Source organism: Labeo rohita, chromosome 10 (genome assembly GCF_022985175.1).
Source record: "Labeo rohita strain BAU-BD-2019 chromosome 10, IGBB_LRoh.1.0, whole genome shotgun sequence".
In the NCBI taxonomy this organism is placed as follows: Eukaryota; Metazoa; Chordata; class Actinopteri; order Cypriniformes; family Cyprinidae; genus Labeo; species Labeo rohita.
In genome coordinates, this window is record NC_066878.1 from 3,170,335 (window position 1) to 3,186,562 (window position 16,228).

The window sequence follows — 16,228 nt, forward strand, 5'->3', positions numbered from 1 at the left end:
AGCTTTTTAAAGATGCTGATTTCATTTTCCAGCAGGATTTGGCACCTGCCCACACTGCCAAAAGCACCAAAAGTAAACTCACCAGACCTGAACCCCATAGAGAATCTATGGGGTATTGTCAAAAGGAAAATGAGAAACAAGAGACCAAAAATGCAGATGAGCTGAAGGCCACTGTCAAACAAACCTGGGCTGTAATTAAAGCAAAAGGAGCCCCTACCAAGTATTGAGTACATATACAGTAAATGAACATACTTTCCAGAAGTCCAACAATTCACTAAAAATGTTTTTTTTATTGGTCTTATGAAGTATTCTAATTTGTTGAGATAGCGAATTGGTGGGTTTTTGTTAAATGTGAGCCAAAATCATCACAATTAAAAGAACCAAAGACTTAAACTACTTCAGTCTGTGTGCATTAAATTTATTTCGAGTTGAATTACTGAAATAAATGAACTTTTCCATGATATTCTAATTTATTAAGATGCACCTGTATATGCATATGTACAAAATCATTCACATTTACATGTTATTAGTCAACAAAAGCCTTGTACTGATGTGAAAATTTTAAATTACCAAATCAGATGTGGGGCAGATGGATCTGAGCTCATAAACAGCACCTGTTGGCACAGGAAGTGACATCAACTGTTCCCACACGAAAACAGAGAAACTGCCTAATAGGATAAATGGATATGTAGTTGCCCACCATATGTGATCTTAACCCCAACCCCCACCCAAACTTTCTCTGACTGTGATGACCTAGAAAATGTTTGCCATAAGGGTTTTTGTTTATATTCTAACACACACTTCAGCTTAAGGCAAGGGAGTGTCTGAGTTTTGTGTTTAGTGCCACATTCCTGCTATTTCTAATGTGGGTTTGTAAAGGCAGTGCTGTTGGCTAGATTCCCTTATGAACATTTGTCAAATAGTTGAAAAACAAACCTAACCTTACATAAAACATGAAGAAAGGAGGGAACTTGTTCGTCCTTGACTGACTCTACGCTTAAGGCATTTTTCAGAGTAGATGAAGAGTGTACATTTTTAATATTTTATTTGGTTTATCAAACTTTTCCCAAACGAACAAAAAGAAAGAAAGAGTTATTTGAATCAGTGTTATTTATCCAGTATACGTGATGTGTGTGTGATCTCTTTATTTTCGGATTTTGAACCAAAATTACTTCCACAGATTATTGAATAAACCGGTCATTGACTTTAAAATCAAAGCTTAATCTTCGTGTGAAACATTTTCGTCAGTGTATTACTGGAGAACAAGGGCAGAGCGAGCTTTTGTTAGCTGCTTTGGATGGATTTATTTACTCTGGGCTTTACGTCACACAGTATTTACCCAACGTCCGCGCAGTTTCGTTACTGTATAAAAACAACAAACCCAAATAAACTGTAACGTTGCTAAACATAACATAATACATTTCCGAAATACATAAATTTAATATAAATTTCTGCATTATGTTTTCTAAATGAAAGCGTTCACGTTTTCATTTTTGATTATAGAAAGTGCTGAAGTGACACGTAAACTAGGTATTCACATGAGAGGTGAAATCCACAGCTGATCTCTGCAGATTTACAAGCTGGAAAACTTCTGTTAATTACCTGTGTTTGCATAATACTTTGCAAGAGCCGAGCCGGCCTGGGTGTTTCACAATGCGTTTTCTCAGGAGCTTATGCTGTAATGTGAAATAACAGTGTTGTGTGAGATGATCAACGATGCGCTGCTCGCGGCTCGTGCTGCAGCGCTGGAACGCGCTCTACAGACGCAGTGTCAACACATGGTCCGCCGTCGGAGCAGCGTTTAATGTTCAGCACCAACGATCTGAACATTTACAGAAAAATGTGGTGAGACTTTTATTATATATTATCAAAGGACTTTTATAATAGAATGTACTTGTGCTTTAAAAGTTAAATAATTTAGGCAGGCGTATTTGTCTGCATAAGTGATTACTTTTTATGAACTGTTGATGTTGTTTTATAGTTGTTATATTGTTTATAAAGTTTTATAAAGTGTTTTTTATAAAGTATTTTCAATTTAATTATACAATTTAGTATATATTTTGTTTACTTTGTGTTATGATTATATCATCTCATTTTGTATTTCATGACAAATGTATTGACAAAATTTTTATCTCACAATTCTCACAATTTTGAGTTGATGATAATATCTTGCAATTTTACGATATCAACTAAAAACTGTGAAATATAAACTGGCAATTGTGAGTCAGAAGTCAGAATATTTGACATAAAAAGGTGCAATTACGTTTTTAATTTTTTAAGTCTGGCAGAAACAATAAAAATGTGAGAATTCTGACAAAAAACTTACAAAAAACTTGTGAGATGTAAACTGAATTACAAGAAATGAAGTTGGAATTGCGAGATGTAAACTCAGAATTACAAGAAATAAAGTCAGAATTATGTGATGTAAACTCAGATTTACAGGAAATAATGTCAGAATTGTGAGATGTAAACTCAAAATTACAAGAAATAAAGTCAGAATTGTGCAATGTAAACTTAAAATTACAATAAATATAGTCAGAATTAATAGGTGTAAACTCAGAATCACAAGGAAAAATCCAGAACTGATAGATGTAAACTTAGAAATAACAAGAAATAAAGTCCAAAATGTGAGATGTGAATTCAGAATTACAAGAAAAAAGTCAAAATTGAGAGACATAAACTCAGAATTATAAGAAAAAAGCCATAATTGCGAGATGTAAACTTAGAATTATAAGAAAAAAGTCATAATTGCAAGATGTAAAATCAGAATTACAAGAAATAAAGTCAGAATTGTGCAATGTAAACTTAAAATTACAAGAAATATAGTCAGAATTGAGAGGTGTAAATTCAGAATTGAAATAAAAGTCAGAATTGAGAGATGTAAACTCAGAATGACAGGAAATGAAGTCAGAATTGTGCAATATAAACTTAAAATGACAAGAAATGTAGTCAGAATTGAGAAGTGTAAACTCAGAATCACAAGGAAAAAGCCAGAATTGAGAGATGTAAACTCAGAATTGAAATAAGTCAGAACTGATAGATGTAAACTTAGAAATAACAAGAAATAAAGTCAGAAATGCGAGATGTAAACTCAGAATTACAAGAAAAAAGTCATAATTGCGAGATGCAAACTCAGAATTGAGAAAAAAGCCAGAATTGAGAGGTGTAAACTCAGAATTGAAATAAAAGTCAGAATTGATAGATGTAAACTTAGAAATAACAAGAAATAAACTCAGAAATGCGAGATGTAAACTCAGAATTACAAGAAAAAAGTTAAAACTGAGAGAGGTAAACTCAGAATTATAAGAAAAAAGTCATAATTGCGAGATGTAAACTCAGATTTGAGAAAAAAGTCAGAATTGGAAGATGTAAACTTACAATTACAAGAAATATAGTCAGAATTGAGAGGTGTAAACTCAGAATCGCAAGGAAAAATCCAAAATGTAAACTCAGAATTACAGGAAATTAAGTCAGAATTGTGAGATGTAAACTTAAAATTTCAAGAAATAAAATCAGAATTGTGCAATGTAAACTCAATTTCAAGAAATAGTCAGAATTGCGAGATGTAAACTCAGAATTACAAGAAATTAAATTGAAGAATTGCAAAATGTAAACTCAGAATTATAAGAAATAAAGTCAGAATTGCAAGATGTAAACAAAAAAGTTTATAGCTTGCAGTTCTCAGAATTGTGAAATATAAACAGAATTGTGAAAAAAAAAAAAAAAAAAGGTTAGAATTATGAGATAAAACATTTTTTTATTCTTTGGCATAAGCAGACTTCCATACAAATGACGGCAGCTGTATTTACCTTGTTTTTCTGTGCAAAATGAAACCAAGTCTCTTTATTCTCTGTCTTCAGGGTCTGTTTCGAGTATCAGAGCTCAGTGGTCCTGCCGGTTTCCAGATGGCTCAGCATCAGGCTCTCAGGGAAGCAGAGTTTCTGGTCCACAAGGCTTGCACACATCCTCCTGGTGCCGTCACTGTGGAAACATTTGATCAGCTGTCTGACAGTTTATGCAGAGTTGCAGACCTGGTAAACCTGATAATTGTGTTGGCATAAAACACAAACTGTGATACTTGTTAGGGGTCTGTTAAATCTCACAAGAGTTTCGTTGCAGGCAGATTTCATCAAAGTGGCTCATCCGGATGCTGCGTTCCGGGAGGCAGCGGAAAGGACCTGCGTTGATATCGGCACTGTTGTGGAAAAGTGTGTATCTGTCGGCTGGTTATTCTGGCAGTATTGTTAAATGATATTTGTGTTTGATTTTCATTTGTTTGTGTATATTACAGACTAAATACAAATGTCGATTTGTGTCAGAGCCTGAAGAATTTGCTGGAAAACGAGGCTGTTTTGGCCACACTGGATCCAGACACAAGGCAGGCGAACTTTAAAAAAATCCTGTTAAACAAGTGTAGATTAAAAACTGTATTTATGTGTGTTCAAACTTTTGGAAATAAGTCTCTTATGCTCACCAAGGTTGCGTTTATTTGATTAAAATATTCTAATATTGTAAAATATTATAATTTAATATAACAGTTTTCTGTTTTAATATATTTTATAAGGTTATTTCTATAATGTTATAGTTGAATTTTCAGCATCATTACTGCAGTCTTAAATGTCACATGATCCTCCAGAAATAATTCTAATATTCTGATTTGCTGCTCAAAAATATTTATTTTTATTATCAATTTGAAAACAGCTTAATATACACTGCTGTTCAAAAGTTTGGGATCAGTAAGAATTTTAATTTTTTTCTCATCAAAGTTCCATTTATTTGATCAAAAATACTGAAAAAATACAACATATTATTGCAATTTAAAATAACAGTTTTCTATTTTAATGTACTTTAAAATATAATTGATTTTTGTGATGCAAAGCTGAATTTTCATCAGCCATTGCTCCAGGCTTCAGTGTCACAGGATCATTCAGAAATCAGAAATTTTTACTTTTGTTATCAATGTTATATTCTTATATTTTTTTTACAGGTTTTTTTTGATGAATAAAAAGTTAAAAAACAGCATTTATTTAAAATAAAAAAAATTTCTAACAATGTAAGTCTTTACTATCACTTTTTATCAATTTAACACATCCTTGCTGAATAAAAGTATTAATATTTTTCAAAGAAAGAAAGAAGGAAACAATTTACTGACCCCAAACTTTGAATGGTAGTGTATATTGTTACAAATTTCTATTTTAAATAAATGCTGATATTTTTTAATGTTCTGTTCATCAAAGAATCTCGAAAAAAGTACCAAAGTTTTCAAAAAAATATTAACCAGCACAACTGTTTCCAACATTGATAATAAATTAGCATATTAAAACGATTTCTGAAGGATCATGTGATACTGAAGACTGGAGTAATGATTCTGAAAATTCAGCTTTGCATCACAGAAATAAATTATATTTTAAAGTATATTAAAATAGAAAATCTCTATTGTATCAAATAAATGCAGAGCAGAAAAGACCTCTTTAAAAAAAACATTAAAAATCTTACTAATCCCAAACTTTTGAATAGCAGTGTACATTAATATACAACTGTAGTACATTATTTTCAGGATTTCTTGATAAATAGAAAGACCAAAATATCAGTGTTTATTTAAAATACAAACCTTTTCAAATGATATAAACATCTTTACTGTCACAACATTTATTTTATTCACATGTTTCTTTTGCTGGTTTAGAAGAGTGGCAGAGCTCTTCATGTTTGATTTTGAAATCAGTGGAATACATCTGGATGAATCGAAGGTAGGAACGATCCTTTAAGCCCAAATACAAGCTCTTTTTAATGTGAGCATACTGATATATAGATATTTCTTTATGAATTATCTCAGAGAAGCAAGGCCGTCGCTCTAAATGTAAAGCTGCTGGATCTTTACCACGAGTTTCTGAGTGGCTCTCAGCTCCCAAACGCCATAGATAAGCGACTTCTACCAGAACACATCCGCCACTGCTTCTCCATAGACGGGAACCGCGTTCAGATCGGCGGGTTGCATGCTGACTCTCCTAATGAGCTGGTGCGTGTGATTGTATTAGTCTGTTTATATAGTTACCACCTCTCTGTTTGTTGCTTGAGCTTAAAGGTGGACATAAATCCATCATGTCCCTGTGGTGTGACGTGCTATTGGCTGTTTATGCAAGCTACATGGTTTGCTTTCATTTGCATGTTCCGTAAGCGTCTTTTTGTCCTCCCTCTGGTAGGTGCGGGAAGCTGCGTATAAAATCTTTCTGTACCCCAACGCTAGTCTCTTGCTTTGTCTGGATGAGCTTTTGGCTTGTAGACATGAGCTGGCAACTTTAGTGGGCTATGAGTCGTTTGCACACAGGGCTTTGAAAGGAACGATGGCTAAAACCCCAGGTAAAAATCAGAGCATCATCTGCTGGGTACTATCCTCATAGCTACTTTTATGTATAAGCTGCAAATTGAAGGTGAAACGAAAACGCATTTGCAAACGAATTTGTTTGTTTTACAGAGACTGTGATGAAGTTTTTGAAGCTGCTAACAGAAAAGCTCTCTGACAGGTATGTTTTGCACTAACTGCTGTTTTTGAATGGGAATCTTTGATGTGTTGTGAAGTTTACTCTGTTTGTTTGTCATAATACAGAACATCAAGGGACTTCAAGATGATGAAAGAAATGAAGAAGCAAACACATTCGACAAACCCTGTAAATGTTTATTTTGTGCACTGGATTTGTTTCGTGAATGCTGTTTTTCCTCATCACAAATGCAGACAGATTTCCTAAATATTGTTTTTGTCGCATGTCAGGAAGTGATGCCGTGGGATCACGCGTACCTCAGCAGTGCCATACGAACTGAAAAGTAAGGTGTTTTCATGTATACATCCCTCTGGATATACCATCTGCTTCCTGTTTATCCTCACACACAATCATGTACCTGTAGGTTTAACATTGATCCCAGCATCTACAGTCCGTATTTCTCTCTGGGTGCTTGTATGGAAGGACTCAACCGTCTCTTCACGCAGCTTCTGGGTGTTTCTTTTCAAACGGAGCAGGCGAAGATGGGCGAACTGTGGAGTGAAGATGTTCGAAAGCTTGTGAGATTTTCTCCTCCATTTTTGTTTGCTCAGTTTTCAAGACCAGCTCTCTGTTGATCAGTCACAGATGTGTTATTGCAGATGGGCAGCTGTATTTACTGTTTCTTGTGATGGCAACAGGCTGTGGTCCATGAAACAGAGGGACTGCTGGGATACATCTACTGTGATTTCTTCCGTAGATGTGATAAACCTCACCAGGTACAGCTGGCTGCTCTTGACTCATTCTGTACAATGCTGATATATAATCAGCATATATGCGATCATGTGACACTGAATACTGGAGTAATTATGCTGAAAATTTAGCTTTGCATCACAAAAATAAACTACATTATAAAATATACTACAATAGGGAACTATGGAAGCCCTTTAAAAGGAAAAAAGGTTATTGCGACTTTGTATCTCAGAATTCTGACTATTTTCTTAGAATTGTGTGATACAAACTCAAAATTGTGAGTTATAAAATCACTTAACTTAAATTCTGACTTAACTCTCAAAAGTCAGAAATGTGAGATATAAACTCGCAATTCTGAGGAAAAAAAGTCAATTTGCGATTTTAATCAGTTGCAAATTGTGAGATATAATTTATTAAGTTTATATCTCACAATTTTGAGAAACAAAAGTTTTGAGATAGTTGTCCTAAGACAAAGAATGGCTATTGTTTTGGTTTTAGGACAGCTTTGATGAAAGGTTTTGATCCACTTCAGTTGTTGACTACTGTATCTCACAATTCTGAACTTTTTTCAGAATGGCAAGATGTAAAGTTTGAATTATTAGATTACAAGTCATTTTTTAAATTCCAGGCTTCCATATATAACACATTCTTTCAAGAACATTAAGGGTAGTGCGTGTACTTAACTTTGTTTTGCTTTATCAGGTATCAGGACCTCTAATCATACTATTTTCATATATGGCAGGACTGTCACTTCACCATCCGTGGTGGGAGGCTGAGGGAAGATGGCATTTACCAGGTGCCTGTTGTGGTGCTGATGCTGAGTTTACCTCCACCCAATGGCAAAACCCCATGTCTGCTCACCCCTTCTATGGTGGAGAACCTCTTTCATGAGATGGGACATGCCATGCACTCCATGTTAGGCAGGACACGCTATCAGCATGTCACAGGTTAGAGTGAACTGAATATTCAGGGTTATTTGGTGTTTACGCATAAATTGAATTTAAAGGGATAGTTCACCCAAAAATGAAAATCATGTTCCAAACCTGTAAGCCAAACCTGTCAATCTTCAGAACACAAATTAAGATATTTTTGATGAAATTTGAGAGCTTTCTACCCTGCATAGACCGCAAGGCCCAGAAAGGTAGTAAGGACTTTGTTAAAATAGTCCATGTGATATCAGGTGGTTCAACTAGAATGTTATGAAGCTGTGAGAATACTTTTTGTGTGCAAAGAAAACAAAAATAACTTCATTCAACAATTTCTTAATTTGTGTTCTGAAGATCAGTGAAGGTCTTAAAGGAGAACTCCTCGTCCAGAACAACAATTCACAAATAATTTACTCACCCCCTTGTCATCCAAGATGTTCATGTCTTTCTGTCTTCAGTCGTGAAGAAATTATGATTTTGGAGGAAAACATTTCAGGATTTTTCTCCATATAATGGACTTCATTTGTGCCCCGATTTTGAACTTCCAAAATGCAGTTTAAATCTGGCTTTAAACAATCCCAGCTGAGGAAGAAGGGTCTTATCTAGCGAAACGATATGTCATTTTTTTCGGAAAATAAAAAATTTGTATACTTTTTAAGCACAAAAGCTCGTGTAGCACAGGTTCTGGGATGCGCATTCACGACGCTACGTACTATTGAATCACGTCGAAAAGTCATTCGGACTGTAGGCGGAACTACAGACCCAGTGTTTACAAAGCGAACACGCAAAGACGGAAGTGCAAGTAAGTCAAACGCTGTTTACAAACAAAAAGGTACAACGATGATGGACAATTCTGAAGTTGTAGGAGAAAATAAGATGTTCAATAAGATGTGAAGAGTTTTTCGCCATACTCTACCTTTTTGAGCCAGAGTACACAGACGATGAACTTAGATGTGATTCGTAGTAGTGATGGGAAGTTCAGATCATTTTTTTTAACGACTCGGACCTTTGAGTCTCGTTCAGCAAAATGAATGAAAGGGGGTGAGTAAATTATTTGTAAATTGTTGTTCTGGAAGTGGACTTCTCCTTTAAGGGTTTGGAATGACATGAAAGAGTAATTAACGACAGAATTTTCATTTTTGGGTGAACTTTCTCTTTAAATGACAAATAACAGATCTGAATTTGATTTGTATGTTTATAAAGGAACCAGGTGCTCCACAGACTTTGCTGAAGTCCCTTCTATTCTGATGGAGTATTTTGCCTCAGATTATCGAGTTGTGAGCCAGTTTGCACAACATTATCAGACTGGAGAGGTGAGTTTGTGCACACAACTTGCTTCAGAGATCATTGTCTATGTATCTGAACCCTATTAGAAGAGCTGCATGTTGATGTAACATCTTCATCGTCTTTTGTTTTGTTCAGCCTCTTCCAGAGAGCCTAGTGTCCCGTTTATGTGAGTCTAAGAGGGTCTGTAGTGCTGCTGACACTCAACTACAGGTACTAACAACACATATCACTGCTCTGAGATGGAGAACTAGTGCTGGTATAAATAAGTCAGCTTTAATGAGTCAGGAGTAATTGTGGATGTAAAGTACAGTTGAAAAACTCCAGAGTGACCTTAAAGAATTGGTTCACACCAGAATAAAAATTTCCTGAATTTTGATCATGTTGATCATTTAGAGGCCTTAAAATGCATGTAATAAATATGATACAGTAGGATTTATATAAGTCTACTAGTTTTTTTTTTTCTCTTTACAGATTTTCTATGCAGCTTTAGACCAGGTTTATCATGGAAAACCACAATACAGATCAACCACTGACATCCTTAGAGAAATTCAGGAGAACTTTTACGGGTTACCATATGTTAATGACACAGTGAGTGGCAACCTCACAGACACATCTCAGATTTTGCACTGTTCGTCTAAATAAATTTTTTGGTTTTGACCCATAATGTTACAAATAAAATGCTCATCTTTCATTTTCTCTGATGATACAGGCTTGGCAACTGAGATTTAGTCACCTTGTTGGATATGGTGCCAAATATTATTCCTACCTCATGTCCAGGGCGGTTGCCTCCATGGTTTGGAGGCAGTGTTTTCTAGAGGACCCCTTCAGCAGGTCAGTGTGGAGTTTTCAACTCCTTGTGCCATTTAGGACACCTTTGTCATGCATATGTTCTGTTACTCCATCATGGATGCTAAGTGCACAGATAATTTTACTCATGGTGACCGGAAAGTCTTGTTTTTTCTTACATTGTTCGATATACATTTAATGTAGAATATTTTCTATTTTATAGTGACTGATGTTCACTATTAAAACACAGTATCTGTAGTTGTACAGGATATGTCTGATCAAATTAAAGAGTAAAGTAAAGGTGATCACTTGCAGAGTGATGGGAGAACGTTACCGCAGAGAGATGCTCGCTCATGGAGGCAGTAAAGAGCCCATGCTGATGGTCCAAGGTAAAAGTAACACTTGAAATTAAATTTTCAAGACTACACTGTTAACGATACAAGTAAATATTCACACACTCTTATTTTTGATCCTCAGGAATGCTACAGAAAACCCCTAGTATTGAAGATTTTGTTGATGCACTAGTGTTGGACCTTGATGCAAATTTTAAATGCCCAGTTTAGATGCTTATTTGTTCAGTCTCATACACTGGGTATCATCTCACTGTTGTGTGTATTGCTTTTTAAGCCTTGTGAAAAATGTGAAGAGATAAAAAATGGTGTCACTTCTATTTGTCATTAAACATTAAATATTGAACTTCAATGATAGATTTGAAGATGTTTATCAAAGTGATATTTTTGCAAAAATAATCTTGAATTGATTAAATATTTGGGATGTAACGATATTGTCAATATCATGTTATCATATCAAAACTCTATATTATCGTGGTCACGACGGTATGAAATGATGGGTCTTCTTGGCATAAAGTGCAGATTTTTAAGATATTTTTAAATTATTAGTCTAAAATAAAAAGTCTTTAAAGTTGTGTTTTGGGCCATTATGCTTTGGCACAGTATCTGTCAAACTAAAACCAAAAAGCATAATATGACTTAATCCCTTCAATCAAGTCTGTTTTTGTTGCACATTTTAAAGAAGTTTTCCATCAAAATAAAAGGTTAAAAGTGTACATGAATTGCTGACAGCTAGTGGTTTAAATGGGTAACGTTACTGCAGTCCAAATTCAAAATATTTCTTTCAGGTGTAGAAATTAGGAAAGTAGTATTGTAATTTCCCTATTGTAGTGTAAAACATAAATATACCTATGAGATATTCATTTTTATTTATATTACAGTGCAGTTGTTTTACAATATACAGCTATTACTGTCTTAGGAATAACAATAATATAAAATTGTTATTGTTACTATATTCTAATTTGTTTGGCTTCCTAAAACACTAGTGTGAATGTAATTTAGACAGACAATATACCACAAATAAAAAGAGGGTTGAGTCCCCTTTAAAGTTCAAGTACAAGTCAGTTCATTGACTTTTTTCTGACTTAAGTTTTCTTAGTTAAGAAGATGGGCTGGAGCTCTTAATTTTGAACTCTCAAAGTACATTAAAACAATTTCATGTCATTTTCTTTTTACCCCAAGTCTTCATTTGTCTTTAAAATATCGCAAAACATTGTAATAAATATCATACCGTAAGATTTTGATATAATTTCATCCCTAGTATTTAGTTACAAGCAGAAAAATACACAACCATACAGATGAAAGATGCGTAAGTTATGGCAAATATGTATAGCATTACACAATTTGAAAATGATCCACTTAATGTAATAATAGATAACGAAGCTTGGTTTTTAAAAGGTGTTCATAAACATCGTCCTGCTGTCATAATGAAACCTAATTTAAAATCACAATATACATTCTACACATTCGCAATTTGCTTTGAATGTAGGTACATGTTCACTTTGGAAAAAAAGCACAAACACAAGGTTCCATTTTGTGGTTGTTTATTTACCTATACAAAAGACCATAACTCAAGCCAAGGTGTGATCTGAAAAAGAGATGAATAACATTCATTATAGGAGACCAGTACAGGGCATCAAATATGAAAATGAGATATTCCAAATTGATAATCACCATATTATGCCTCCTTCTCTGGAGCAGCCTCATCTGTGCCCTTGGTGTTTCTGGTGTAGATGACCTGAGCTCTATGCTTGGACACCAGCTTGATCAGACCTGATGACGACAAACGCAAAATGTCACTATCATGAATCCAAAATAAAACTCAAAACATCTCAAAATGTGCGGAGTTTGACATGCATTAGAAAATGCAATGTGTTCCACGTTCAGGTTTTTAACACATTTGCTAAATTTCTAACGTTTTCCTGAACAGCCTACAGAAGTTCACTTATTAAAGACTTGACTGCTTCGACTTTATAGAACTGAAACCTTAAAGAATTTAAGACATATTGGCAGTGTACCTTGTAGTGTCCAATAAATCGTACTTATATACATGTAATATAAATTTTACAGTAGAGCTGTACATGTGATGTTCACAAACAGTTTGTGAATCAATCATATTCATTGTTATAGCATCAGATAATCACCTTTGCCGAGCAGCTCCAGCAAGGCAGCCCTGGCCAGTGAGCCCCTGATCTTCAGCCTCTCAGAGACCACAGCGGGTGTGATGAGCTTGTAGTTGGGAACTTCTTTGTACAGTTTGTCATATGTGGCCTTGTCAAAGAGGACCAGGTTGTTCAGCTTGTCCCTCACCTTTCCTTTGGACCACTTCTACTCAAGACCAAATACAGGGGAAATTACAACCCATGCACGCAATTACAACATAAAATATCACTTAAAAAGACAGACGGGTCTCTTAAGTGAGGTAAATACTAAAGTACTTTACCTTCTTCTTCGCCTTGCCTCCGGATTTGTTAACGGGATCCTTGTCCTTTTTGGACTTGCCCGTATCTTTCTTCTGCTTGGTATCCTTGGGCGGCTAGACAGTTACAGAAAACTCATTTCAATCATATGCATAAATAAAAGCCTATTTTGATCATTACATGGTTTGAGTTTTAATAAATCAATGTGTGAACATGCGGTACGCGTGTTCAGGCCTGTCGCACGATGCGGCAACAATTCATACAAAATAATCATACACAAATGCTGAAATGGCCCAATAAAGCTGTATTATATTATTCATCATGCTTAAAAACGTAGAACGCTGTTGTTATAATACGGCTATTACACGTGAGAAGTGGGTAAAAAGTGATATTTTCTAACATTATGGAGTCGCTCTAGCACTCACCATGCTGAGGCGTTGCGAGCTGCGGAAGAGAAAGGAAGTAGTGCACGCGCACGTCCGCTTTGTCTGCGTGCACTTCGTCTGGTGCAGCGCGCGCTGTCTTTGCGCTCAGTGGTTCGAGCTCGCCACCCGCAGGACTGGAGCGAGTGCGAGTCTCATCCAGACACGTGAGGTAACTTTTTAGAGAACTAGTTTCCCACAAATATACAGTTTTTGTGATTAATTATTTCATAAAGCGACAGTTAAGAATTTTATAACGTTAAAAGTGATTTCTATTTCAAATAAATGCCGTTCTTTTGAACGCTGTATTCGTTAGAAGTATCCTGGAAAAAAAAAAAAAAAAAAAAACAAACACGGCTTTTCACATAAACATTAAGTCGCTTCAGCAATAAATCAGTATATTAGAATGATTTCTGAAGGATCATGTGACATTTAAGACTGGAGTAATCGTGCTGAAAATTCAGCTTTGCATCACAGGAATAAATTATATTTTAAGATATATTAAAATAGAAGAGTTGTTTTAAATTTTAATAACATAATATTTACAATACTAGTGTTTTACTGAATTTTGAATCAAATAAATGCAACCTTGCCAAGAATAGGATACTTATACACTACCAGTCAAAAGTTTTTGACCAGTAAGTTTCTTAATGTTTTTTTTAAGAAGTCTCTTCTGCTCACCAAGCCTGCAATTATTTGAAAATGCACAATACCGCAAAAGCAGTAATATTGTGAAATATTTTTACTTTTTTAAAATAACTGATTTCTATTTGAATATATTTCAAAATGTAATTTATTCATGTGATCAAAGCTACATTTTCAGCATCATTACTCAGCATTAGTGTCACATGATCCTTCAGAAATCATTCTAATATGCTGATTTGCTGTTCAAAAAACATTTATTATTATTATTATCAATATTTAAAACAGTTGAGAATATTTTTTTTTCAGGATTCTTTGATGAATAGCACTTATCTGAAATAAAAAAGGAAAATAAATTATAGTAATTAATTTTATTTAGCAAGGATGCTTTAAATTGATCAAAAGTGATGATAAAGACATTTATAATGTTACAAAAGATTTCTATTTCAGATAAATGCTGTTTTTTTTTAAACTTTCTATTCATCAACGAACCCTGAATAAAATATTCTCAACTGTTTTAAATAATAATAATAATAATAATAATAATAATAAATGTTTTTGAGCAGCAAATTAGAATATTAGAATGATTTCTGAAGGATCATGTGACTGGAGTAATGATGCTAAACAATCAGCTTTGAAATCACAGGTATAAAATGCATTTTAAAACATATTTAAATAGAAAAAATTAAATATTAAAATGTTTATACATTTTACTTTTTTCTGTACTTTGGATCAAATAAGAGACTTATTTATAAAACATTAAAAATCTTATTGTTCAAAAATGTTTAAATGGTAGTGTATACATAGTCAATTAGTTAATTCAAGATAATTTTGCCATTTTTCATCTCAGTGGTAAAAAGCAACCCAAATTACCTGAATTCACTCCTACTTTTTATATAACTTTATATATTTGTGACCCTGGACCACAAAACCAGTCTTAAGTCGCTGGGGTATATTTGTAGCAATAGCCAAAAATACATTGTATGGGTCAAAATTATTGATTTTTCTTTTATGCCAAAAATCATTAGGAAATTAAGTAAAGATCAAGTTTCATGAAGATATTTAGTAAAATTCTTACTGTAAATATATCAAAACTTGATTTTTGATTAGTCATATGCATTAGTAAGAGCTTCATTTGGAAACTTTAAAGGTGATTTTCCCAATATTTAGATTTTTTTGCACCCTCATATTCCAGATATTCAAATAGTTGTATCTCGGCCCAATATTGTCCTATCATAATAAACCATACATCAATGGAAAGCTTGTTTATTCAGCTTCCAGATTATGTATAAAGCTTGATTTCGAAAAATTGACCCTTATGACTGGTTTTGTGGTCCATGGTCACATACATATATATATATATACACATATATATATATATATATATATATATCTCCGCAATTTTTTTAAAATCTACACTCTAACAAAGCTGAGTGAAATATGCACAGACTAAAATGAACCCAAAATATGTAGGAAATTAACATTTATTCATATGTTTAAGAAATAAACATTTATTAATAAGCTGAATTAATAATTAAATAAAAGCCTTTTTTTAATTGTTTATTAATAAATGTTTACTTTGATTCCTCTAGTAAATATGTGTCTGATTTATATATTAATTTACAACCTAGATTCATTTTAAGCCAGCTATATAGTAATTTTTTAAACAATAGTTGAGTTTAATAAAACTACCCAGAAGGTTGGGTTACACATTTAACCCAACCGCTGTTTAAAAACACCCAGTTGCTGGGTTTGTCCATATTTCACCCAGCGTTGGGTCGTATTTAACACAGCATTTTTTAAGAGTGTATACCAAAACAGTAACATAACTAAGATAAGTTAAGCTCACTTAATAAATAAATAAATAAATTAATTAAAGATAGGGGGAAAAATCAAGACCAGTGGTAAAAATGATGTGAAATGACACATAAGCAACAACTTAGTTACAATAAACTTTATACTACATTTTTACACCTTTATACATCATAAATGATACTGCTGTTTGCATTAAGATTAGTATGACTGGGTACATATTTTGAAAAATACAATTTTTGCTGTAACACTGAAGGCAAAAGTACAGATATTTAAAAAAAAAAAATGTGTCTGTACACTGGAAAAAGATGATCCTCAATTCAGCACATAACTTGCACTTTAAAACTGTTACCTAAA

At 33.8% G+C, this 16,228-nt stretch overlaps 2 protein-coding genes across 2 annotated transcripts; one reads left to right on the forward strand and one right to left on the reverse strand.

The window, feature by feature from the left end:
* The first annotated feature begins 1,540 nt into the window (after positions 1-1,540).
* mipepb (mitochondrial intermediate peptidase b) lies at positions 1,541-10,899 on the forward strand. Its single transcript, XM_051120239.1, has 19 exons — positions 1,541-1,845; positions 3,861-4,034; positions 4,120-4,208; positions 4,292-4,378; positions 5,684-5,747; positions 5,834-6,016; positions 6,201-6,357; positions 6,473-6,521; positions 6,605-6,665; positions 6,767-6,819; positions 6,901-7,054; positions 7,175-7,252; positions 7,969-8,173; positions 9,356-9,465; positions 9,575-9,649; positions 9,911-10,027; positions 10,149-10,270; positions 10,541-10,614; positions 10,703-10,899. The coding sequence occupies exons 1-19, from the start codon at positions 1,717-1,719 to the stop codon at positions 10,786-10,788; spliced, it is 2,067 nt and encodes a 688-aa protein (XP_050976196.1). The 5' UTR covers positions 1,541-1,716; the 3' UTR covers positions 10,789-10,899.
* Positions 10,900-12,102: 1,203 nt separating this feature from the next.
* On the reverse strand, positions 12,103-13,570 carry rps25 (ribosomal protein S25). Its single transcript, XM_051121908.1, has 5 exons — positions 13,421-13,570; positions 13,019-13,111; positions 12,720-12,903; positions 12,250-12,348; positions 12,103-12,163 (listed from the first exon to the last, which is right to left on the reverse strand). The coding sequence occupies exons 1-4, from the start codon at positions 13,421-13,423 to the stop codon at positions 12,254-12,256; spliced, it is 375 nt and encodes a 124-aa protein (XP_050977865.1). The 5' UTR covers positions 13,424-13,570; the 3' UTR covers positions 12,103-12,163; positions 12,250-12,253.
* Positions 13,571-16,228: the final 2,658 nt, after the last annotated feature.

Bases quoted from the DNA above. Each gene is read 5' to 3' on its own strand.
- mipepb (XM_051120239.1), top strand. From the start codon at position 1,717: ATGCGCTGCTCGCGGCTCGTGCTGCAGCGCTGGAACGCGCTCTACAGA. The intron at 5,748-5,833 runs GTAGGAACGATC...GAATTATCTCAG, and splicing joins TACATCTGGATGAATCGAAG to AGAAGCAAGGCCGTCGCTCT. The intron at 8,174-9,355 runs GTTAGAGTGAAC...ATGTTTATAAAG, and splicing joins ACGCTATCAGCATGTCACAG to GAACCAGGTGCTCCACAGAC.
- rps25 (XM_051121908.1), bottom strand. The intron at 12,904-13,018 runs GTAAAGTACTTT...GGTCTTGAGTAG, and splicing joins GAGGCAAGGCGAAGAAGAAG to AAGTGGTCCAAAGGAAAGGT. The intron at 12,349-12,719 runs GTGATTATCTGA...TGTCGTCATCAG, and splicing joins GCTGGAGCTGCTCGGCAAAG to GTCTGATCAAGCTGGTGTCC.